Source organism: Oncorhynchus tshawytscha, linkage group LG28 (assembly GCF_018296145.1).
Source record: "Oncorhynchus tshawytscha isolate Ot180627B linkage group LG28, Otsh_v2.0, whole genome shotgun sequence".
Lineage (NCBI taxonomy): Eukaryota > Metazoa > Chordata > Actinopteri > Salmoniformes > Salmonidae > Oncorhynchus > Oncorhynchus tshawytscha.
The window spans coordinates 31,873,666-31,898,548 of NC_056456.1; the positions used below are offsets into that span (position 1 = coordinate 31,873,666).

General features: G+C 41.9%; 1 protein-coding gene across 1 annotated transcript in view; it reads left to right on the top strand.

The window, feature by feature from the left end:
• Nucleotides 1-24,883, top strand: part of zgc:154006 — a 33,621-nt gene continuing 8,738 nt past the window's right edge. The window contains exons 1-8 of the mRNA XM_042307867.1: nt 1-391; nt 5,324-6,523; nt 9,089-9,297; nt 9,481-9,652; nt 9,954-10,004; nt 10,326-10,431; nt 13,384-14,138; nt 14,523-14,684. Coding sequence (XP_042163801.1) covers nt 5,402-6,523; nt 9,089-9,297; nt 9,481-9,652; nt 9,954-10,004; nt 10,326-10,431; nt 13,384-14,138; nt 14,523-14,684 — 2,577 coding nt within the window. The 5' untranslated portion in view covers nt 1-391; nt 5,324-5,401. The remainder of the gene's footprint in view (nt 392-5,323; nt 6,524-9,088; nt 9,298-9,480; nt 9,653-9,953; nt 10,005-10,325; nt 10,432-13,383; nt 14,139-14,522; nt 14,685-24,883) is intronic.

Below are 24,883 nucleotides of genomic sequence, written 5' to 3' on the forward strand. Positions count from 1 at the left end.
TTCAAAACACCTGCCGAGGTCAAATACACTCAGCGTCAGAGAAGTTTGAGCAGTGTTCTCTCAGAGTTGTCACTATCTAAGTTTTGTATGTAAATATTTATAGCCGTTCTCCCACAGAGATTAGCCTAGCGGTGCCAGCCACCCGGCAGCACCAACACAAGGGCTGGTCAGGTTTAATATTCAAGCTCTGCTTCCCTCTCAGCTCGACCGCCTGCGATAACACAGCTGAGTCACCTGAGAGGAGCTGGCTGGGCCTGCTGTAGGGGCAGCCATTTTGAGAACAGTTTCTGCATCACATCATTTTGAGAACCGTTTCTGCATCACAGTTTCTGCATCACAGTTGTGCTACTCAGAACTGGCCAGTGTGGAACTTGTCCTTAGCAACAACAAGGTAAGCTGCCTACATTTTAAAGGAAGTTTCTAACTTCCACATCACATATAAACCTGACTTTCCATGTAAAGAAAATCATAGAGGGATTTAATTAGGACTTTATTTGAAGTTATAGTTTCATAATTTGTGTAGACGTTAAGCTTACGTGTCAGTTTATTGTGAGCCAAAGGTAAGTTTTAAGCCTCTTTTGTCTTGTGAGTTGTAGCAGGTAGAAATGTAGAAATGCACAGTTTAAACCAGAAAGCAATTTTGTTTTCTCCTTTTTTGAGTTGGAAGCGAGGAGCTGGAAACAGCATGTTCCCGCTGAGAACCTGAACTGTTTCTGACATTGACTGCACAATGTGATAAATGAGTTTTCCTCAGACTCCTGTGAGGGAAAGGCTATTGTATGTGCTGTAAAGAAAAAGCTTTTCACAAACATTTCGCCACAGTAATTTTCTTTCTCAAGATCAAACATTCTTGTGGAGCTCTATTTTTAGCTGACCTATAGTAACATATCTGTGCCACATCATTATAATAAAGGGGGGTGAGTAGAACATGATGTCATATAGGGAAAAATAAGAGATAAAAAAACTATTAACACCCATTTTCTTGCACTAACACTCACACTTTTTTTCTACACTTTTAGCAAAGGGTTCAAAATGATTCTTCGGTTGGCCCCATAGTAGAACCCTTTATGGTTCCAGGTAGGACTCTTTTGGGGTCCATATAGAGCCCTCTTTGTAAGGGGTTGTACATAGAACTCAAAAGGGTTCTACCTGGAATCAAAAAGGGTTCTTCAAAGGGTTCTCCTATAGTCCCAGTTAGAATTAAATAGAATGTTACAGCCCCGTCTGCCTGTGGGGAAAACAAGCTGTGGTTACCTAGGTTACCCCATTGGCTCACAGCAAAAACCTGACCTTTTTCAGACACTATTTTCTTGTTGTCTGCTTGTTTTAGTCAATTACAAAGCTACATTTAAGAAAAGTATGTCTAAAGATGACTTTTCAACATTGCCTGTTCTCAAGCGTTCTCATAGAAAAACAAAATCTTTTAGGGGTTCCCTCATGACCCTTTTCATTATGGTGCTAGCAGCCATGTGAGTGAGTGAGTGATAACTATCTACCAACTGGAACATTAAGCTAGCCAAGCCCAACAACACAAACAAATTGACTACACAGCCAAGCAAAAATAATTTAAAGTAATACTTAAGTTGTTTTTTGGGGTATCTGTATTTTAATTTACTAATCATTGTCAGGATTCGAAGAGTGATGGGTAGCAGAGGATTGGAAAAAAACATTCATTCCGGAACAGTCACAGCGAACAAAAGAGTGTAACGCAGAACACAGGCGTAAAACACTCCAAAATGTACTACACCGGTACATACGCTGTACAGCGGAAAAATGACAGGATACTCCTGAACCAAAAAACAGCAAACAAGCCCGCAGGAACACAGGCGGGCTAACTGAACTTAAATAACCCCAACCCAAAACCCCAAACGAGGAACAGGTGAAACCAATTAGACCAAACAAAACGAAAAGGGGAAAAGGGATCGGTAGCAACTAGTAGACCGGTGATGACGACCACCGAGCGCCACCCGAACAGGAAGGGGAGCCACCTTTGGTGATAGTCGTGACAGTACCCCCTTCCCCGACGCGCGGCTTCCGCAGCGCGCCGACACCGGGAGGGCGAGGCGCAGGGCGATCCGGATGGAGGAGATGGAATTCCCTCAGCATAGATGGATCCAATATGGCGTTGAGAGTCTAGCACAGGGGTTAATACGATAATACGAAGGGAGTTGTAATCGATACCACACCTCATTTATCCTCCTCAGGACCTTAAATGGCCCCACACACTGCGTTCCTAGCTTCCGGGAGGGCAGGCGGAGGGGCAGGTTTCGGGTCGAGAGCCAGACCCTGTCCCCCGGTGCGAACACGGGGGCCTCACTGCAGTGACGGTCAGCGCTCCTCTTCTGCCGTCCACTCGCCTGTCTTAGTCATTCCTGGACAGCCCTCCAGGTCTCCTCAGAGCGCTGCACCCACTCCTCCACCGCAGGAGCCTCGGTCTGGCTCTGATGCCACAGTGCCAGGACTGGCTGGCAGCCCAACACGCACTGAAATGGTGACATGTTGGTGGAGGAGTGGCGGAGCGAGTTCTGGGCCCTTTCAACCCAGAGGACGTATCTCGCCCACTTCCCTGGCCGGTCCTGGCAATACGACCACAGAAACCTACCCACCTCCTGGTTCACTCTCTCCACTTGCCCATTACTCTCCGGGTGATACCCCGAGGTCAGGCTGACCGAGACCCCCAGACGTTCCATAAACGCCTTCCACACTCGGGATGTGAACTGGGTCCCCGATCAGAAACGATGTCCTCAGGCACCCCGTAGTGCCGGAAGACGTGGGTGAACAGAGCTTCCGCAGTCTGTAGGGCCGTAGGGAGACCGGGCAACGGGATAAGACGACAGGACTTAGAGAACCGATCCACAACAACCAGGATCGTCATGTTTCCCTGAGACGGGGAAGATCAGTGAGGAAGTCCACCGATAGATGAGACCATGGCCGTTGTGGAACAGGGAGGGTCTGTAACTTCCCTCTAGGCAAGTGCCTAGGAGCCTTGCTCTGGGTGCACACCGAACAGGAGGAGACATAGAATCGCACGTCCTTAGCTAAGGTGGGCCACCAGAACTTCCCCCTAAGACCCTGCACTGTCCTCGAAATCCCCGGGTGACCCGACGAGGGTAGACTATGAGCCGACCAAATAAATTGATCACGGACAACAAGCGGCACGTACCTACGACCCTCCGGGCACTGTGGAGGCGCAGGTTCCCCCCTTAGTGCCCGCTCGATGTCCGCGTCCACCTCCCATACTACCGGTGCCACCAGCCTCGCAGCCGGAATGATGGGAGTAGGATCGATGGGAGTAGGAACGATGGACCGATCCTCGGTGTTGTAGAGACGGGACAGCGCGTCGGCCTTAGTGTTAAGGGAACCTGGTCTATACGAGATCATAAATCTGAATCTGGTGAAAAACATGGCCCACCTTGCCTGACGAAGATTCAGTCTCCTAGCTGCTCGGATATACTCCAGGTTACGGTGGTCAGTCCAGATGAGGAAAGGGTGCTTAGCCCCCTCGAGCCAGTGAGAAGCAAATTAAATTAACTGACTCCATAGTTTATGGTGCGGGCTTCTGTCAGGCTTCTGGGGTGGCAGGGTAGCCAAGTGGTTAGAGTGTTGGACTAGTGACCAGAAGGTTGCAAGTTCAAACCCCCGAGCTGACAAGGTACAGGCAAGTTAACCCACTGTTCCTAGGCTGTCATTGAAAATAAGAATTTGTTCTTAACTGACTTGCCTAATTAAATAAAGGTAAAATAAATAAAAAAGGATTCGAAGAGTGATGGGTGTGGAGTCAGGCGCAGAGGATTCGGAAAAAACATTTATTCCGGAACAATCACAGCAAACAAAAGAGGGTAACGTAAAACACTCCAAAATAACAGGACACTCCTGAACCAAAAAACAGCAAACGAACACAGGCGGGCTAACTGAACTTAAATAACCCCAACCCAAAACAAGGAACAGGTGAAAACAATTAGACAAGGGGAAAAGGGATCGGTAGCAGCTAGTAGACCGGTGACGACCGCCGAGCGCCACCCGATCGGGAATAGTCGTGACAATTATATATTTTTAAACTTTTCCTTCTCTACATTCTTAAAGAAAATAGTGTACTTTTTACTCCATACATTTTCCCTGACACCCAAAAGTACTCGTTACATTTTAAATGCTTAGCAGGACAGGAAAATTGTCCAAATCATACACTTACCAAGAGAATATCCATGGTCATCTCTACGGCCTCTGATCTGGCGGACTCACTAAACACAAATGCTTAGTTTGTAAATGATGTCTGAGTGTTGGAGTGTGCACCTGGTTAGCCATAAATAAAATAGAAACAAAAACGGTGTCTTCTTGTTTGCTTAATACAAGGAATTTTAAATTATTTATACTTATACTTTTGATACTTAAATATATTTTAGTAATTACATTTACTTTTGAAACTTAAGTATATGTTTTTACCTTTACTTACAGCAAGTAGTATTTTACTGGGTGACTTTTACTTCAGTCCTTTTCTATTAAGGTAAACTTTACTTTTACTCAAGTATGACAATTGGGTACTTTTCCCACCACTGTATACAGTTGCAACTAGTGAGTGGAGTTACAAACAGACTATACTAAACAAGTTAAATGTCTTACCTGTGATGAAATGTTTTCCACACACATAGCTACGTGTAGCCTACTTGGACACTAGGTCCACACATTTACCACGCCGAATAGCCTGAAGCCACAGGGCTCTTCTCGCAATATCTATTTCCCTATGTGGGAGCGTTGCGAACCGTAGGACGAGATTTTTGACCTGGTTACATTGAACAACACAGCAGCTTTTCGGCATGTTTTGTTATTTCTGTATAACAAAACATTGACAACGAAGTTGGCTCTTTTACAATGGCGGTCAATGGGAAATAATGTTTGTTTTCCCCATTTTTTTGGTCGTGGTCGAGGGGAATTCCTTCTTAGTACATGAATATCGACTTGGACTATGGGGACACCTGAATAACTATTTTAGGTTCTAGATAGCACCTTTTTTTTCGAAGAGTGTCGCACTGCTTTGCTGATAGCTACTTTATTGATGAAAAATGTACTTACTAAGACTTTGATAGGTGGTTGTCTCACCTAGCTATCTTAAGATCAATGCACTAACTGTAAGTCGCTCTGGACAAGAGCGTCTAGAAAATGATTCAAATGGAAAATGTAAATATAGGATTAATTGGTCAAAATGTTAGTTAATATCAACAATTATTACAAGTGAAAAAATACACAGCATACATATTCAAAAATGCTAAACCCCTATTACAGTAGGCCTAAGCCTGTTTTGATTTTTGTTCCTTTTTGATTCACACAGTTCCTCTACGACAAGAAAATGAACTGAATCTTTCATCAATGATTAAATAAGCCCACTGACTGTATATCAGCCCATAGCATGAAAAACTGGAGTAAGATATTCAAGAGCGGAGACCCTGAGAGTGTGGATGGGAACTCCTCTTCGAAGAGGATCTCCTCGAACAATGGCCCAGCAGAGCTAACACCTCAGAGAACCTTTGAGGATAACCTTTCACATGATGCAAACTCCACTGCCCACTCATCCATCACTCCTCCACATGTACAAGGAGAGGGTGATGGTGAGGACGAGGGGACCCTAAAGGGCAGGTTGAGAACCCTCCTCCTCCAATCATGGGGCAGTATTCTCCACAAATTGGGGAAAGGTGATGCAGACTCTGATCTGAGCTTCAATGGGGTTAAGATTGTGCCCAATGGGTCCAGGGTGAGTCCACCTGTCAGCCCAATAATAGAGAGGAGGTACTGGGACACTCAGGACTCACTGGGGACCTCCAGCAAGAGTTCCCGTAGGCCCTTGTTGAGGGACAGTTCCATAGACGACAACCAACTACCTTATCTTCCAGAGGAATCAGAGTTGACCAGTATCCATCCAGCTGAGTACTATGCAGAGAAGGTGGAAGTCTACAAACTTAAGTACTCCTATATGAAATCCTGGCCTGGGTTACTAAGACTCCTGGCTGGGTTTGAACTTCTCTTTGGGGGTATGGTCCTTGCCTGTGTCTGTGCCTACATCTATAAGGACAGTGAGTGGTCGAACGCCTATGGACTGTATAACAATAGTCATGGCACGTCGGGGAACTCCTATAATGGACCCATGACTCTATTCGTGATGGCGGTGGTTGGGTTGACGTGGATTGTAACCATCCTCCTACTGGTGATAGGGCTGACCATGTACTACCGTACCATTCTCCTGGACTCACCCTGGTGGCCGCTCACAGAAGGCATCATCAACGTCGCCCTGTTCCTCCTCTACATGGCGGCTGGTATCGTGTACCTGAATGACCTCAAACGTGGGGGGTTGTGTTACATGACCATTGGCATTAACCCCTTAATGTCCAGCCTGTGTCGGGTTGACGGAGGACAGATGGCTGGCACGGCTTTCATCTTCATCAACATGCTGTTGTACCTCATCAGCTTCCTGGTGTGTCTGAAAATGTGGAGGCATGAGGCCACCCGCAGGGAGATGGAGTTCTTTGAGAGCCAGGTAGGTGGTTGACTAATGGCATTTCCATTCCCCATTGGCAACAGAATGGGCAATAGAATGGCCGCTCTTGAGAGGCACATTGGTTTAAGGCACTGCATCTCAGTGCTAGAGGTGTCACTACAGACCCTGGTTCGATTCCAGGCTGTATCACAACCATCCGTGATTGAGAGTTCCATAGGGCGGCGTACAATTGCCCCAGCATCGTCCTTTTTAGGGTTTGGCCGGAGTAGGCCGTCATTGTAAATAAAAAATGTAATAAAAAAAAATGCCATCTGGAAGTTTGTGTCAGATCAAGCAGTTCTTAGTGGAATGAGTAAAAAAATGCCATAGATCTCAAAACAACAGCAGAAGGAGTAGCCAAATAAGCTGAGTTTTTCAATTGAAGACAACATTTAGAAAAATTATGATTCTCTACCATGTGTTTAATCTCTGTAGGAAGACGAAATACATATGATTGATAAAGTTGAACAATATAGTTAAATATATACAGTACCAGTCAAAAGTTTAGACACACCTACTCATTCAAGGGTTTTTCTTTATTTTTACTACATTGTAGAATAGTAGTGAAGACATCAAAACTATAAAATAACATATATGGAATCATGTAGTAACCAAAATATATTTTAGATTATTCAAAGTAGCCACCCTTTTCCTTGATGACAGCTTTGCCTTGATGACAGCTTAGCACACTCTTGGCATTCTCTCAACCAGCTTCACCTGGAATGCTTTTCCAACAGTCTTCAAGGAGTTCCAACATATGCTGAGCACTTGTTGGCTGCTTTTCCTTCACTCTGTGGTCCAACTCATCCCAAACCATCTCAATTGGGTTGAGGTCAGGTGATTGTGGAGGCCAGGTCATCTGATGCAGCACTCCATCACTCTCCTTCTTGGTCAAATTGCCCTTACACAGCCTTGAGGTGTGTTTTGGGTCATTGTCCTGTTGAAAATCAAATGATAGTCCTACTGATCGCAAAACAGATGGGATGGCGTATCGCTGCAGAATGCTGTGGTAGCCATGCTGGTTAAGTGTGCCTATAATTCTAAATAAATTACGACAGTGTCACCAGCAAAGCACCCACACACCATCACACCTCCTCCTCCATGCTTCACGGTGGGAACCACACATGCGGAGATCATCCATTCACCTACTCTGTATCTCACAAAGTCACGGCGGTTGGAACCAAAAATCTCAAATTTGGACTCATCAGACCAAAGGACAGATTTCCACCAGTCTAATGTCCATTGCTCATGTTTCTTGGCCCAAGCAACTCTCTTTTTCTTATTGGTGTCCTTCAGTAGTTGTTTATTTGCAGCAATTCGACAATGTAGGCCTTTTTTTTCCTTTACCCTTATTTTACCAGGAAAGTGGACTGAGAACACATTCTCAATTACAGCAACAGCATGTGGAATAGTTACAGGGGAGAGGAGAGGGGGATGAATGAGCCAATGGAAAGCTGGGGATGATTAGGTGGCCATGATGGTATGAGGGCCAGATTGGGAATTTTGCCAGGACACCAGGGTTAACACCCCTACTCTTATGATAAGTGCCATGGGATCTTTAGTGACCACAGAGAGTCAGAACACCTGTTTAACGTCCCATCCGAAAGACAGCAATGTCCCCAATCACTGCCCTGGGGCATTGGGATATTTTATTTAGACCAGAGGAAAGGGTGCCTCCTACTGGCTCTCCAACACCACTTCCAGCAGCATCTGGTCTCCCATCCAGGGACCAACCAGAGACCAACCAGGACCAACCCTGCTTAGCTTCAGAAGCAAGCCAGCAGGGGGATACAGGGTGGTATGCTGCTTCTGGCTATCTTATCCTCTGCACCAGAGGTAACTCTGGGTCTTCCATTCCTGTGGCGGTCCTCATGAGAGCCAGTTTCATCATAGCGCTTGATGGTTTTTGCGACTGTACTTGAAGAAACTTTCAAAGTTCCTGAAATGTTCCGCATTGACTGACTTTCATGTCTTAAAGTAATGATGTATTGTCGTTTCTCTTTGCTTATTTGAGCTGTTCTTGCCATAATATGGACACCCTTACCTTGTTACAACACAACTGATTGGCTCAAACGCATTAAGAAGGAAAGGAAGAAATTCCGCAAATTAACTTTTAACAAGGCGCACTTGATAATTGAAATGCATTCCAGGTGACAACCTCATGAAGCTGGTTGAGAGAATGCCAAGAGTGTGCAAAGCTGTCATCAAGGCAAAGAAAGGGTGGCTACTTTGACGAATCTCAAACATGAAACATATTTTGATTTGTTAAACACTTTTTTGCTTACAACATGATTCCCTGTGTTATTTCATAGTTTTAACGTCTTCACTATTATTATACAATGTAGAAAATAGTCAAAATAAAGAAAAACCCTGGAATGAGCAGGTGTGTCCAAACTTTTGACTGGTACTGTACATAACTTCACACAGTTGCAATCACCATATGAGGCAACACGAGGCAGGTTGTTTTTACCCTTTCATCACAGTGTACATGTGTCATTGGATGCTTTGGTATCTAATATACTTTGAGTTGTTGCATGATACATAATTCTTCAACTTTGGCTTCAGGAGCATCTGAGGTCCATCTCTGTTGCCCAGACCAAACCTCCTCATCCCCAGACCAAGAGGATTGTGTTTAAGGATGAGATGGACAGCTCAGTAAGGGCGACCAAACGCCTGCACATCACAGATTTCCATCAGGAGGAGCCAGGCAGCCGGAACAGAGCCAACCCCACAGGGTATGCCGAGAAGCCCAGAGTCGTCGCAGACTATATAATGTGAGTGAGAGGATTTGCTTAATATCCTGACACTGATTTTGGGTAAGGATGTGAGGCTCTCGTGCTGAGGTACACATGGAGCAACAGGAAGTGCTCATATTTAGTTAAATTGTACGAGGTGCAATAATGATATGTAATAAGACATTATCTAACATAACCTTGTGTCTTACCCTATCCATTCAGTAAATATCCAGAAATATTCTCTATGGAAGAAAGGGAAAAATACAAAGCTGTTTTTAATGACCAGTATCAGGAGTACAAGGACCTTCACAAAGACATCAGTACCACCTACATGAAGTTCAGAGAGCTGGATGCCATGATGGGCAAACTCCTCAAAGATGGCAATAGTCATGAGGTGAGTGATTTCATCTAACTCTGCAAATCTGGGCCTCAGCCTCGATGGTGTTTTCGATATCACTATGATATGATGCCCCTTTCCTTTTTTCTGGAAGTGTAACAACACTTGAACTCACTATATTTTTGTTATCTCACTGTCACTGAGCAATGAGAGGTACAATCCATTCCATTCCATGCCCTGCACAAAGGCTTCCACTAAAAATAGCATGTGACATCTGCATAATATAATTTTAAAACATGAATATCTTTCATCCTTTTAACCAATTTAATTGTGGGTGTTTGTTCTGTCCATTATCTAGGAGCAGAAGAGAATCCAGCGGATTTTGAAGAAGTATGAGCAAAACAAAAGTGTATGTGGTGAATGGAGACCCCTAACATTCCACTCACGCTTCCTCACTTACGCTGAAACAATTTCAAAAATCATTCAGCAGTCATTTTAACGTTCAACTGAGATGTAGTAGAATTGTTACTGTTGTGTAAACACCCAGGTAATATTTGCTTTTTCAATAAAGCTGCCCATTCATGTGAATAATATTGCTGCTACTTTGAAACGGGCCTCTAGATTTCTCATTTAACACCGCTTACATTACAAAAAGAATCAGGCTGTGGAGAAAGATGCGAAGTGATGGAGCTGCAGTCAACACGATGTGTGTTTATTTTTGACTTCACAGAACCCTGCTTTCCTGGAGAAGAAGGGACGCTGTGACTATCTGAAAGCTAAATTAGGCCACATCAAGAACAGGATCCGCAATTTCGACCAAGACAGCTTGGCAAAGGGTCGGACCTGAAGAAATAACACAGAAGGAACAAAAGGACCATCATTATTCTGTTCCTGTCACGCCTTTGATTGTTTCGTTATTTAAGCACCATTTGTTTTTGTTGGTGTGTTGTTTATTTAGATTTCAGTAAATGTCTGTACAAATCAGTAACTGTGTGTTGTTCCACTATAGTCTACAACATGTTTTGTGCTTCTGTAAAGATTACTTGCCCAGAAATATTGTGAGTGAATTTCAGTCGTGGAGTGAATGAACTCGTAAACCAACCCAGAGCGCAATTGTGTACCTTTGGACTTTTGTGGACAATGCTAACAGGGTCAATTCACATTTCATTGACTAGCATTGCATTTGCAGAGCTTTACATATACACTACATAACGTGGATAGTTTTTTGTATTTTCTTTATATGAATTGTTAAATATGAAACGTTAAAGGGGCAGTAGGGAACCAACAATCCACTAACACAGTAATGACATATGCAATACTTCCGTTTTTTAAAGAATCCATAAGAATACAAAAAAAACCATTTGCTTTAGTAACATGTTTTATTTTTTATGAAAATCTATTCCTGTCAAAGGTTTTGCAGGTAAGCCTATACAGCAGATGCACATTCTTCCAGATGTGATGTATCTCTCCTCCACCTTCATATTACTGATCTGGAAAAACGTGATAAGCGACATCCAGTTTAAGGTAGGCTCTCTCTCTCCAGTCTCCACATTTGGAAGGAGAGCGCGATAGTTTTTGAAAAGTCTACTGTGTTGAGACCATAGACTGGTTGAGATCCTTGCGCACCGCCATGCGCATTGGAGCAGCCAAGAGAACAGGCAGTGTACACGTTTTAATAGTTTCAGGAGATGTAGCCTACATGCGTTAAAAAGCTTCGAAAAGTAGGCCTATATTCGAAGTGATAATAGATGTAATGTTAAACTTTTTTTGTGCACAATGACCGTTTTTCAATAACATTAGCCTAAAGACGTTTCAGGTAAGTGAACGTTATCAGTTGGTACTACAATTATGTTTGACAGGCTGTGTTGGTGACACGGAATTTGGAATGTAATGTAATGACTCCATCTGATAAACCGTGGAAAATTAAAGTAGCACATAGGATACAATTCTTTGTTTTTTTTGTTTGTGTGAGCAGAAAAGCTGCTAAACGTTTACGGGTTGCGTTGTTTTAGTCTTTCTCTTGTTAATTTATATTATTTCACCGTTATTTATACAGGTAAGTAAATTAAGAACAAATGGTTATTTATTTACAATGACGACCTGTCTAACACATTAATAAACAACACATCAACAAACAACAATTACACTAGATATCTATTACACATCATTTACACAGTACATAAAAAGCAAACACAATCATGTAAAACGAACATCAGCCTGAATCGCTCTAGAGTATGGATGGGCAATATATGTAGGCCCACATATCCTTTCCCCCCCCAAAAATAAAATACATTGTTTTTGTTTTGTAGAAATTGCACCTCCCCCCCAAAAAATAAAATACATTGTTTTTGTTTTGTAGAAATTGCACCTTGTGTATTCTACTATTCAACTCTCAACCATCTCAACTGTACAATACACAAGGTGCAATTTCAAGTTTATCTCTTGTTATGTCAGCTGACTTATATATTTTTTATTTATTCTTTATTTTGTACTTTTTACCACTTTTTCGTGATACTACCAATTGGTAGTTACAGTCTTATCTCACCACTGAAATGGCAGCCCCCACATCCATCAGTAGTTGACCATCCCTGTCCTAAAGGCACCAAATCCACCAACTTTAAGGCCTTTTGGAGATCATGCTACACAAGAGGCAAAAGAAACTAGACCTTCATGTTTATATTTATAGGCCTGCATGTTTGTTGGTTGGGCAAATATTCTTGTGCTTTTACTGTGGTGTGCAGGCCTATTTTTAGAATTGTATGCAAAAACATGTTTTAATTAGTTTTCACCATTACTAATAATAATTTCATACAGGATATGGACTGTGGCCAGTGACTATAGCAGTATCGTGTATTTTGTATGACTGAAGCCTTGAACTTGCTTGCTTTGATGCCTGTCAGCCTTTCATGAGTTCAGCTCTGAATTATTTACTGTATCCTGCCTATCAGAGACCACAGATGTGTGTTCTAACTTTACTATCCTTTTGAGTTCCAAAAGTTCTCACAAGGATAGTCAAATAAGGAACATTTTACAAGTGGAGACATTTCACTGTCCCCAAAAGGAAAAATGCTATTTTAGGCAAGGGGTTAGGTATAGGGTTAGGGTTAGAATTAGGGTTAGGAGTTAGGATTAGGTTTATGGTTAGGGGTTTGGGTTTAAGGTTAGGGTTAAGGTTAAGGTTAGGCAAAATAGTAGTTTGAATCCGAATAAATGTTTTGGTCCCCACTTGGATAGTAAAACCAACGTGTCTGTGTGTGTGTGTGTATGTCTAGACCTAAACATAGCTCAGGTTAGAGTGGTGACAGTCAGATGTAACCGTGAGGGCATAGTCACTATCATCATTACATGGCTTATATTGTACCCTCCCCTTTTATATTCATCACATGCGGACAGGACACATGACACCTGGACTGAAGCAGCTGAGAGGTAGAGAGCACAGTGGAAAACACCACGCATCACTGCACACACTGCTGCTGCTGGCTGTCTAAATTATTGAGGTCCACTGGGTTGAGTTGCAGTGGACTGATGAGTTGTGCTGTTCACTGAGAGAGAGGGAGTGTTGTTGGCAACAAAACTAATGAGAATGCCGTCGGTTGGGCAAACACACAGAGAGAAGAGAGACACTCCAGATCTGTCCAATGTGTCAGTCCAATGGGATGTAATAGCACTTGATGTCATTTGATATCATATCATTTATATAATTTGCGATAAGATGTGATTTGTTATGATAGTACATTAGTATGACATAATAAAATGTATGTCTTGTTTTGCAGGCCTCTCTTCTCTCTGAATCATGTATGAGCCACGGCACTATGACAACCCACCCATCTATAGTCCTCCCTACACTGCTACCTCCAATGGATTCTACACCCACAGAAGTGTGCACTCCCCAAGGAGCAATTTTGACCCCTACCCTCCTCCCCCTGACTCATTCTATATGGAAGATAGGCCTCAACACTTCTACAAATGGTTCTCTGCTCCTGGGCTTGTCAAAACAATGGAAGGAGCAACAGTCATCTTGTGTTTCCTCATTTTTGCCTGTGTAGCCTCCACGTTGGTCTGGGACATGCACGGAGCAGGAATAGGAATGGGGGGCTATGGAACAGGGTCTATGGGGGTTGGCAGTGGCACTGGTGGCTATTACGGAGGCAGCTATGGCTATTCCAGCTCCTACATGACCCCGTATTCGGCCAAGTCAGCCATGATATCCATGGCAGCCATTAACTTCCTGGTTTCTCTGGGCTTTCTTGTGGGGAGTTTTTCTCGGTCGCCTGCTATGCGTGGTCGGAGGTTTTACCTGGTAGTGTTAGTCTGTGACGTTGTCCTGGCGGTGCTGCAGGGCATCATTGACATTGTGTTTGTGATCGGTGTCAACCCCATGTCGCAGAGCTCTCAGAGCATGCTCTATAACCCCATGCTTATGATGTGCCAGAACATGCAGGGAAGCCCCAGTCTGAGTGGGAGTGTGGGAGCGGGGTTCCCTGGGGGTTTCCCCATGTACAACCAGTATCTTCAACACTACTGTTACATGGACCCTGAAGAGGTGGGTCAAAGCTTTACTTCAATGCCCTTCGTAATTATTGGAACAGTGAAGCAGTTTTTTCTTCTTATGGCTCTATATTCCAAAAGTTTGGATTTGAAATCAAACAAATGACTACAAGTTTAAAGTGCAGACTGACGAAAAAATGCTTCACTGTCCCAATAATTACGGAGAGCACTGTACATCTTTACTTTATAAACCTTAACAGTTTACTACTACATAACATGCTATGAAATACTTTTGACCCCTTTTTGTTTTCTCAGTTGGATAGCTGTTGTAATAAATGGCAATCATTGTGGCTAATCATATATAGATACTCTTTCATTCACCTAAAGAAATTAATCATATGTAGTGATGAGGACACATCTAATTTACCCTCCGTTTCAGGCTGTGGCGTTGGTGCTTGGGTTCTTAGTAGTGGTGGCACTGTGTGTAGCTGCATACTACGCCTACAAAACCCGCAGTAAGATCTGGCGCCACGGCAAACCCAACATTATCTGGGACCGACCTCTGCTCAGACCACCTGAACGAAATGATGTACAGGACTGGGTAAGTGGAAAATTTGATTTCTTGCGGTACAAAAATGGGCAGAAATTCACTGCAGTAGTGCTATCCTACTCACGTTGGCCAAGAACATCCATAATGTGGTTGGTTACATCACAAACAGTTGACATGTTTGACCAAGTGCGTTGCAATGAATTCCTTTGTGTCCCAACCTGTCACCTGGATAACTAGATCAATAGCAAAGCTCTCAAGAAAGTGGTTGGAAGAATAAACATTGCGTTGTGGTGTGGTGATATTTAAGCAATAAGGCCCGAGGAGGTGTTGCGTCATGCCTATGAACAGCCCTTAGCCGTGGTATATTTACCATATACCACAAACCCCTGAGGTGCCTTATTGCTATTATAAACTGGTTACCAACATAATTAGGTCAGTACAAATAACGGTTTTGTCATACCTGTGGTATACGGTCTGATGTACCACGGCTGTCAACCAATCAGCATTCAGGGCTCAAACCACCCAGTTTATAAAAGCTCTCAACTTAGTGGTTGCAAGAATAAACATGGCATTGTGGTGTGATCATTAGGTGGCTGTGGTCACAGATTATCCATTATATTGACCAAATACTCAAGTGGCCTCTCTAACAATGAAAACAAATGTCTTTAAAAATGGAAGGCAGTTGGGAGGAGGCAAGGTCAGGTTGGACCATTATAGCCAATGAGAGGGGGTATATGCGTGTAAACACCATGCACAACACTAAAAATGAAGTGCTTTGTAACACTAAAACTAGTGGCAACTGAGCTGCTACCACCTTAAAGGAGATGAAACGCTAACTTTGCTGGAGTATTGAAACGCATGGTTCTGAGTGTATTGAGACATATTTAAGGTGGACTGAAACATTCATCCTGAGGTGTTCTGAAACATGACGGTGTGATGTAACACCACACAATCAAGAGTTGTGCAACACCTTGCCAGAGATTGGGAGCGCTAACTAGAGCCCTGCACAGGTATGAATTTTACGGCTGAGTCCTACCCATGCCTTCAGACTCAACACTACCCAGGCCCGATTGCTTCTGCCAAATTTAAGGCCCTGTCCGAAAACCTGAAATCCTTTTTGTCTGTCACTCTATCCCCCCCTGCGCGCAGGCAGCTCGCTCTGCATGCACTCTGCTCATGGCGGCTCTGTGTATACATAGCAATGGCTCCACTTGGGCTGCTCTGCCAGAGATATTAGAGAAAGGAGGAGATAGGAATCCCATTGGGCAATAAATGGAGGAATGTATAACGCCCAGCAGACCGTGGAACAATTGCGTTCACGTTGTCATAATCCCTTCTCAAAGTTAGGGTATGAGTCGAGAAACATGCCTATTTTCCTTGAAAGTACCTTACTGTCACGATGCCAAAGCAAGACAATATTACACATAGTAAGTTAATTATCTCATATCTTGGAAAATATTTGTAATGTTGTACTTTTTGTTGACGAAATTCATGCTAATGTTGGGTTTTTGAGCTAGCGCCCAATTGACTCTCATTCAAATTAAATTAAATCAAATCAAACGTAATTTATCACATGCGCCCAAATACTGTGAAATGCTTAGCTACGAGCCTTAACCAACAATGTATTTCACTCCTTGAAGGAGAGCTCTCCTATCCCAGAATGCTCCTTGCGGCCCATTGACGTAGCATGGGCAACGTAAACAATGGGCGTTAATACAATTACAATGGAGTTTCCCATCTCCTCAAAAGTATTTCTGGCTCTGCTCAATGAAGGAAGAGACATGAGAGTCCAGTTAGCTGTTAGCTACTTTTGATCAGTCTAAACTCTAAACTCAAAGGAACATCTCTCCTGTTTTATATTTAACAAGGTCTAATCACTTCACACCATGATCTTAGTCAGATATGACTGTACTGCTCAGCAGAGTACGTGCAAATGGCTCAGCTCCAAAATGTTAGTGATAAATTTAGTGATACCTGAGCCCTGCCGTACCCTAGTTATTGAGGAAAAAACAGGCCCTACCCGGCCCTAACCCGATGTATAACGTTGGGGCGCCTGTTGGGCTCGGATCGGGTAGCAGAGCTCTAGCCCTAACCCGGGAAAGCTTGAAAAAACTATTATGGTAATTCGAGTCCTGTGTAGTGCAGAATTAAATTCCTTCTCTTTTGGCGTTGTTTCCTCTCTCTAAAGCTCCTAAACACTATGACGGTGTTTTGAATCCTGTCTAGTGCAGAATTAGATCCCTTCTTCTGGAGTTTCCAAGTACTGTAAATGGGAGTCACTCTTATTGTACACTGAGTATACAAACCATTAGGAAAACCTGCCATTTCCATGACAGACTGTCCAGGGAATCCAGGTGACAGCTATGACCCCTTAGTGATGTCACTTGTTAATCCTTCAGAGTCTATTGACACAAACGTCAATGCGTCAATCTCCATCAAAATCTGTCAGTTTAAGATAGAGATATCATTTTTTTTTCATGGGCTGCATTTCTATTCACCACATCTGCCTATGTCGGCCTTCCACATCTGCAGTGGATGGTGGCCAAGCTAAAGTGGTGTTTGTCAGACCATGAGAAATACTGAAAATCTGACTTCTCACAAAAACGTCTGTAGTGTCCGAACGTTTTGGCCTAAAACAGGGATCATCAACTGAAAATTGTCCACAACAAGCACAAACAGATATAACGTTTGACTAAAACAGGGATCATCAACTGTAAATTGTCCACAACAAGCACAAACAGATATAACGTTTGACTAAAACAGGGATCATCAACTGTAAATTGTCCACAACAAGCACAAACAGATATAACGTTTGACTAAAACAGGGATCATCAACTGTAAATTGTCCACAACAAGCACAAACAGATATAACGTTTGACTAAAACAGGGATCGTCAACTGTAAATTGTCCACAACAAGCACAAACAGATATAACGTTTGACTAAAACAGGGATCATCAACTGTAAATTGTCCACAACAAGCACAAACAGATATAACGTTTGACTAAAACAGGGATCATCAACTGTAAATTGTCCACAACAAGCACAAACAGATATAACGTTTGACTAAAACAGGGATCATCAACTGTAAATTGTCCACAACAAGCACAAACAGATATAACGTTTGACTAAAACAGGGATCGTCAACTGTAAATTGTCCACAACAAGCACAAACAGATATAACGTTTGACTAAAACAGGGATCATCAACTGTAAATTGTCCACAACAAGCACAAACAGATATAATGTTTGACTAAAACAATAATTTCAAACCTTGTTCACATTTATTTTAAGTCACGTGTCTCTCTATTATGTGTGAGAATACTTGGGAACAGATTTCTTCAATTAAAATCACTTGGAGCTGATTTCCTGGTGTTTTCACAGTCTTTTATGTCACAAAATGTTGATTTATTATATTTTTTTGCTCAGAAAGATTGGTGTCTGAATAAGTTGGGGAACCCTGGCCTACAAACTTCTCCACTCTATGGAAAGGGGAGACTCTTACGAAAACAATGGTGCTCTCCGTTGTATCACAGGACTTGTCTGAATGGAACCCAGTGTCACAGGACTCGTCTGAATGTTTCCCATACAAATGGATGTATGGAGGTAGTTTTGTGTCAACAAAAATAAGGGGTTAAATATGTGTCCACAAAAAAAGTAAAACATTTCTTGAGCTTTCTTATATCTCCTTGATATAGGACAGACACTTCAAAACCTTATTCCTTATGATTTATTTTTTGACTGTCTTTTTTGGCATTTATGAATGCGTTATTCAGTCCATTTCTAGGGGCTAGTTGTAAAGGCCAAATTCAATCATTTCAAATGATTATTTTTGTACCTAAAGGGGTCCTAACATTCAAAATTGAATAGCTAAATGAACGATGGTATGACCATCTTAAAACAATTCCATATGTACTTTTAAAGGTTAAATCCACTTAAATCAGTATAGATGAAGGGGAGGAGACAGGTTAAAGAATCATTTTTAAGATGAGACATGGATTGTGTATGTGTGCCATTCAGAGGGTGAACGGACAAAGGTAGTAGAATGGTAGTAGAGGTGCCAGGTGCACCGGTTTGTGTTAAGAACTACAACGCTGCTGGGTTTTTCACGTTCAACAGTTTCCCGTATGTATCAAGAATGGTCCACCACCCTTAGGACATCCAACCAACTTGACAGATGTAGGATCTTAATTTCATAATTTTTGTTGTTAAGAATTTTCCTGCACAGCAGAAAAGGCTAACTATTCTATGTGTCACGGCTGTTGGAAGGAGAGGACCAAGGTGCAGCGTGGTATGTGCCCATATATATTAAATGAACATGGGAATAACAAAAATAACAAAGAGAACGACCGAAACAGTTCTGGCCTTAGTTCCTTTTTTATGTCTTTGTGTTAGGTTGGTCAGGGCGTGAGTTGGGGTGGGTAGTCTGTGTTAATTTTTCTATGTTGTTATATTTCTATGTGTTTGGGCAAGTATGGTTCTCAATCAGATGCAGGTGTCGTTCGTTGTCGCTGATTAAGAATCATACTTAGGTAGCCTGTTTTCCCCATTTTGGTTGTGGGTGTTTCATTTCTGTTTAGTGTCTGTTCACCTGGCAGAACTGTTTCATTTTCTCTTTGTTGTTATTTTGTGTAGTGTTCAGTTTTTCCGATTAAAATATGACGAACACTTACCACGCTGCATTTTGGTCCTCCTCTCCTTCCACCAACGAGAATCGTTACACTATGTTTAAAAAGGCTTTGTAATTTACACTTTAAAATGTCAGATTTGCCCTAATGAAAAATGTATCAAACTCTACAAAAAAAAATTATATTAATTATAATCCACATAATAATTCACATTTGCTGTTGCTGCAGGATTATTTTCCTGCTGTAGCAAACTGGCTCAAATTAAGATCCTACACCTGTAGAGTCCATTCCCCGATGAAATGAGGACGTTCTGGAGGGCAAAAAGCACTTGTAAGAAAACTTCAGTCCAGGGCTCAATGCGATCCACGAGTCATCCATTATGCTAATGTCCTGGCCTCAGTCTTTAAATTCTGATGATGGTACATGGTATGGAAGGTTGTTTAGATTACTTGAGTCACAGTACAGTTGAGTTAGATGATATGATTGACAGTTGACAGTTCAGCTGGCATTAGTCTTTGATGGTCTTGATTGGCCAGCCTGTGGGTAACGTGTGTGTGTGTGTGTGTGTATGTATATGTATAATATATGTGTATATATATATATATATATATATATGTATATGTGTGTATGATTTTCTGCAGGGAGACAGAAATAGCAAAAGAATAACACACAATAATGATAGAACATGAAAGTAAAATTAGGTTATCAATGCTATAATATTAATAAATTGCAATATGAATACAATTATTAAACTATTATTATTATTTAATTATTAAATAACATGCAAAAAGCAAATACTTGATTAAGCTATGCAAATATAGCAACAAGATAACAATATGAATGTCAAAAGTGGGATGAAATAACACGTGGTGTAGTAGGCCAAAGCTAGATCAGGCTAAAATAGCAGTGGCTGTTAAGTGTAGCATATAGCATGTTGGGTATACATCAAACAGTAGATAAAACTCATAAAGCTAGTAGGCAAACAAGCCAGCAGTATTATCTCAAAAACTGGCCTTCATTTGCATATAAAACATGTGCACGAAAGGTGCGAACAATGACGTGTCAATTAACTACATGTAGCATCAATAAAACTGATGAATGAAACAAAATGGCTCTTTTACTTGGACAATTAGCATCCAAAATGCTACACGAAATAAATGTTCTTATTTGCGCTCACCTGTCGGAGTTTGTCAAGGATCCAAATACAGGGAAGGTGCCTGCAAACGTGCCTATTTTTATACTTGACCATAGAGTTTTGATTGCCCTCCCTCCACCGCTATGCTTCAGACTGGGGGAATTCTGAACACTACAGAAGCACAATGTTTGAAGTTCAAATTTTTTCTTTAATCTAAACATTCGTCTTCTGATATGAAGGTATGAATGAAATAAAGGTGGAATTTCACCAAAAAACATTCTCCTTAGGCCCTATTCAGGCTTGAGATGAGTTGATTTAACGTGCTCTTGGGACTTCAGTAAATGTTTTATTCAGTCCATGTTAAGCCTGAATCAGGCTCCATGTGATCAGTGTAACACAGGTGGTTCAGCACAACCGGTTCCTTCTGAAGACTGGCTGAGTTGCCTACGGCAGTGTTTTGACAAGCAGGGGACCTGGGTTCACATCCACTTTCTCACATGATTACCAGCGATGAAGGCTCACTTTATACATGTTATGTTACTTTTAGATGTGTGTATTGTTAGATATTACTGCACTATTGTGATTGCGACCAATAACATTTTATTTGACCTTGTTACTTCCGCTATAACTTACATAGCCCTAAACATTTTGATTGTATAATTATTTATAATCTCAAAGTTCCCTGGCAACTGTAGCCTATAATCAGTGCCAAAGTCTACCATAGGAAAAGTATTCAATTCCCAGTGTCTTCTTTAAATGTTTTATTAAAATATTGACAGAAAATTCTATCAAAATGTATAATCAATCAATATTTATGCTATAAGCCATTTGCAATTTAAAAAAAAATATATTATATGAAATACAGTCTGCTAAAACATTTACATGCACTGAAACACCAACAATTGTTTTCAAAATACAAGTATTCATACTGAAGAACCACTTTGGGTGGCTCGAGTACTTGTTTTGAAATACAGTACATTTAGAAAGTTTTCAGACCCCTTCACTTTTTCCACATATTGGTAGATCACAGCCTTATTCTAAAATTGATTAAATGGTTCCCCCCTCAACAATCTACACACAATAACGCATCATGACGAAGCAAAAGCAGGTTTAGATTTCTTTAGGAAATGTATCGAAATAAAAAATATGAAAAATTTGAAGTATTCAGACTTTACTCAGTACTTTGTTAAAGCACCTTTGGCTGCAATTACAGCCTCGGGTCTTCTTGGGTATGGTGATACAAGCGTGACACACCTGTATTTGGGGAGTTTATCCTATTCTTCTCTGCAGATCCTCTCAAGCCCTGTCAGGTTGGATGGGGAGCGTCGCTGCACAGCTATTTTCAGGACTCTCCAGAGATGTTCGATCGGGTCCAAGTACGGGCTCTAGCTGGGCCACTCATTCAGAGACTTGTTCCAAAGCCACTCCTGCGTTGTCTTGGCTGTGTGTTTAGTGTCGTTGTCCTGTTGGAAGGTGAACCTTCGCCCCAGTCTGAGGTCCTGAGCACTCTGGAGCAGGTTTTTATTCGCTCCGTTCATCTTTCCTTTGATCCTGACTAGTCTCCCAGTCCCTGAGACTGAAAAACATCCCCACTGCATGATGCTGCCACCACCATGTTTCACCGTAGGGATGGTAACAGATTTTTTCCAGACGTGACGCTTGGCATTCAGCGGGCTGTTATGTGTCTTTTAATGAGGAGTGGCTTCCGTCTGGCCACACTACCAAAAAAAGCCTGATTAGTGTAGTGCTGCAGATATGGTTGACCTTCTGGAAGGTTCTCCCATCTCCACAGAGGAACTCTGTCCGAGTGACCATCGGGGTCTTGATCACCTCCCTGACCAAGTACCTTCTCCCCATATTGCTCAGTTTGGCCGGGCAGCCAGCTCTAGGAAGAGTCTTGTTGGTTCCAAACTTCTTCCCTTTAAGAATGATGGAGGCCAATGTGTTCTTGGGGACCTTCAATGCTGCAGAAATGTTTTGGTACCCTTCCCCAGATTTGTGCCTTGACACAATCCTGTCTCAGAGCTCTACGGACAATTCCTTCGACCTCATGGCTTGGTTTTTGCTCTGACATGCACTGTCAACTGTGGAACTTTATATAGACAGGTGTGTGCCTTTCCAAATCATGTCCAATCAATTGAATTTATAACAGATTTACCACAGGACTCCAATCAAGTTGTAGAACCAGCTCAAGGATGATCAATAGAAACAGAATGCACCTGCGCTCAATTTCGAGTCTTATGGCAAAGGGTCTAAATATTTATGTAAATAAGGAATTTCTGTTTTTTTATTTGTAATAGATTTGCTTTGTCTTTATGGGGTATTGTGTGTAGATTGGTGAGGAAAACAAATAATTTTATCCGTTTTAGAATAAGGCTGTAACGTAACAAAATGTGGAAAAAGTGAATGGGTTTACATTCAAACTGTCACACCCTGATCTGTTCCACCTGTCCCTGTGATTGTCTCCATCCCCTCCAGATGTCGCTTATTTTCCCTGGTGTATTTATCCCTGTCTCTCTGTGCCAGTTCGTCTTGTATGTCTTTCAAGTCAACCAGCGAGTTTTTCCATACTCCTGCTTCTATTCTCTTTTTGCTAGTCCTCCCGGTTTTGACCCTTGCCTGTTTTCTGGACTCCGTACCCGCCTGCCTGACCATTCTGCCTGCCCTGACCTCGAGCCTGCCTGCCCCTCTGTAGTCCTGGACTCTGAACTGGTTTTGACCTTTTACCTGAACTGGTTTTGACCTCTTGCCTACCCCTTTTGGATTAATTAATAAATATCAAAGACAAACCATCTGCCTCCCGTGTTTGCATCTGAGTCTCGCCTTGTGCCCTTATACAAACACAAGATCTCACCTTAGGTGCACTACTTTTCAAGGTTTTACTGTACAATGATGGTGTTTTGAGTATTTCTATTTTAACAGTGAATGGTTTCCACTAGTTGCCACAAAGGGAATTTTTCTCTTTGTCACTGTGGTAACTAATGATGACCAGGCACAATGCCGATATAAAGGTTTTTTTCTAAAAATTGCTGGGATGTCACATGTGCTAATTATATCAGGTCATTCTTAACAACCTAATCATTAAGACATTTCTATTTGATCAAATAAGCCATTCAATGTTTTGTTGACCAAATTCGACAATCTCTCATTGACCTCCATACAAAAACTCCACCTGCTGGAGAACACTGATTTGGGGCCCAGTTATCCGCTTCGTCACTTCCTCTCTGCTGTAGTTTATTTGAACATTACCGCTTCTCACTGGCTGTCAGGTGCTTGTTTATGGCACACCTGGTTTCACTCAGACTAATCATTAACCAGCCAGGTGATAACAGGCATTGTGAGGACCCATAAAAGGTCATGGGGTCCTATTATCACAACTATGTATTTACTCAAAATGGTTTCGGGCCAATCCAGGCCCTGAGTTGTTTAAGCAGGTATATGGCACACATTGGCCATTTGGACATGTTTTTTTAGTTTATCACAAAAACATTGCATTGAAAGAGCAATTAGACAGCTTGTAAAACATGAATCCAAAAAGAAATATGATTTAGCAAATATATTTGCATTCCCTTATTCAGAAATGATATTTCCTAGTGCAAACAATTCACTAAAATATTATAACCTCGTAATAGAGCATACAGTATTGGCTTCCTGTGAGGAGCTGGTTTCATACATGACCTGTCTGGGTCCCTGGAGAGTTCATTACGTTGAGTTATTATAGACAGTGAGAATATCAGTGCGATCAGAGCACTGATAGTGATAGGCTCTTCACTCTGGTACCCACATGTATAGCAGTAATTAATTTACTCCGTAGCATCCCCACTTCCTCCATTTTCTCTGCGAGAATGTATTACATCTCGTGCTATAGATCTCAAACTGTTCGAAAATGTATTCGCAATCAATTATTCCACAGTGGCCTATATCTTATCCCAAGTATCTGGCAGCTTCTTGTGTAGTGCTAACCCGATGCACCCTCATTGCAATGAGTTGCTTGCCTTGCAGGGAAGCATATATAATGCAAATGTCATGTATAATGTATTAAAGCATTGAGTTGCCTTGGTGTTGCTGCAAACCTCTACAGTGTACGCTTCTTAATCAGTCTGTCTGCAAGGCGCAATAGTATCGCTTCATTTCACAGAAATGAGCTTATTTTTTTGTTCATTTTAGTTTTAAAAAATGAATTAGCCCCATATTGAAAGAACATTGTGGTTATAATAAAATAAACCATATTATTATTCTTTTTAAATGACTACTACTTGCTGACTGTGCAGGGATTTCGCTAGACAGTGCCTTTGAGGTTTTACACATATTCCAGCTGGGAACAATGATGATGGCAGCCCATCTGATCCATGTCACAGACTGTTCAGTCTATCTGCTCCTAATGATGTTGTAGATCATTGCTGGAAGAGCTTGATGTTGGGTTATGCCATCCGAGGACAACTATGGTGTGTAATATGAATACATTTGCAGCCTTTATGAATGCATTAAAG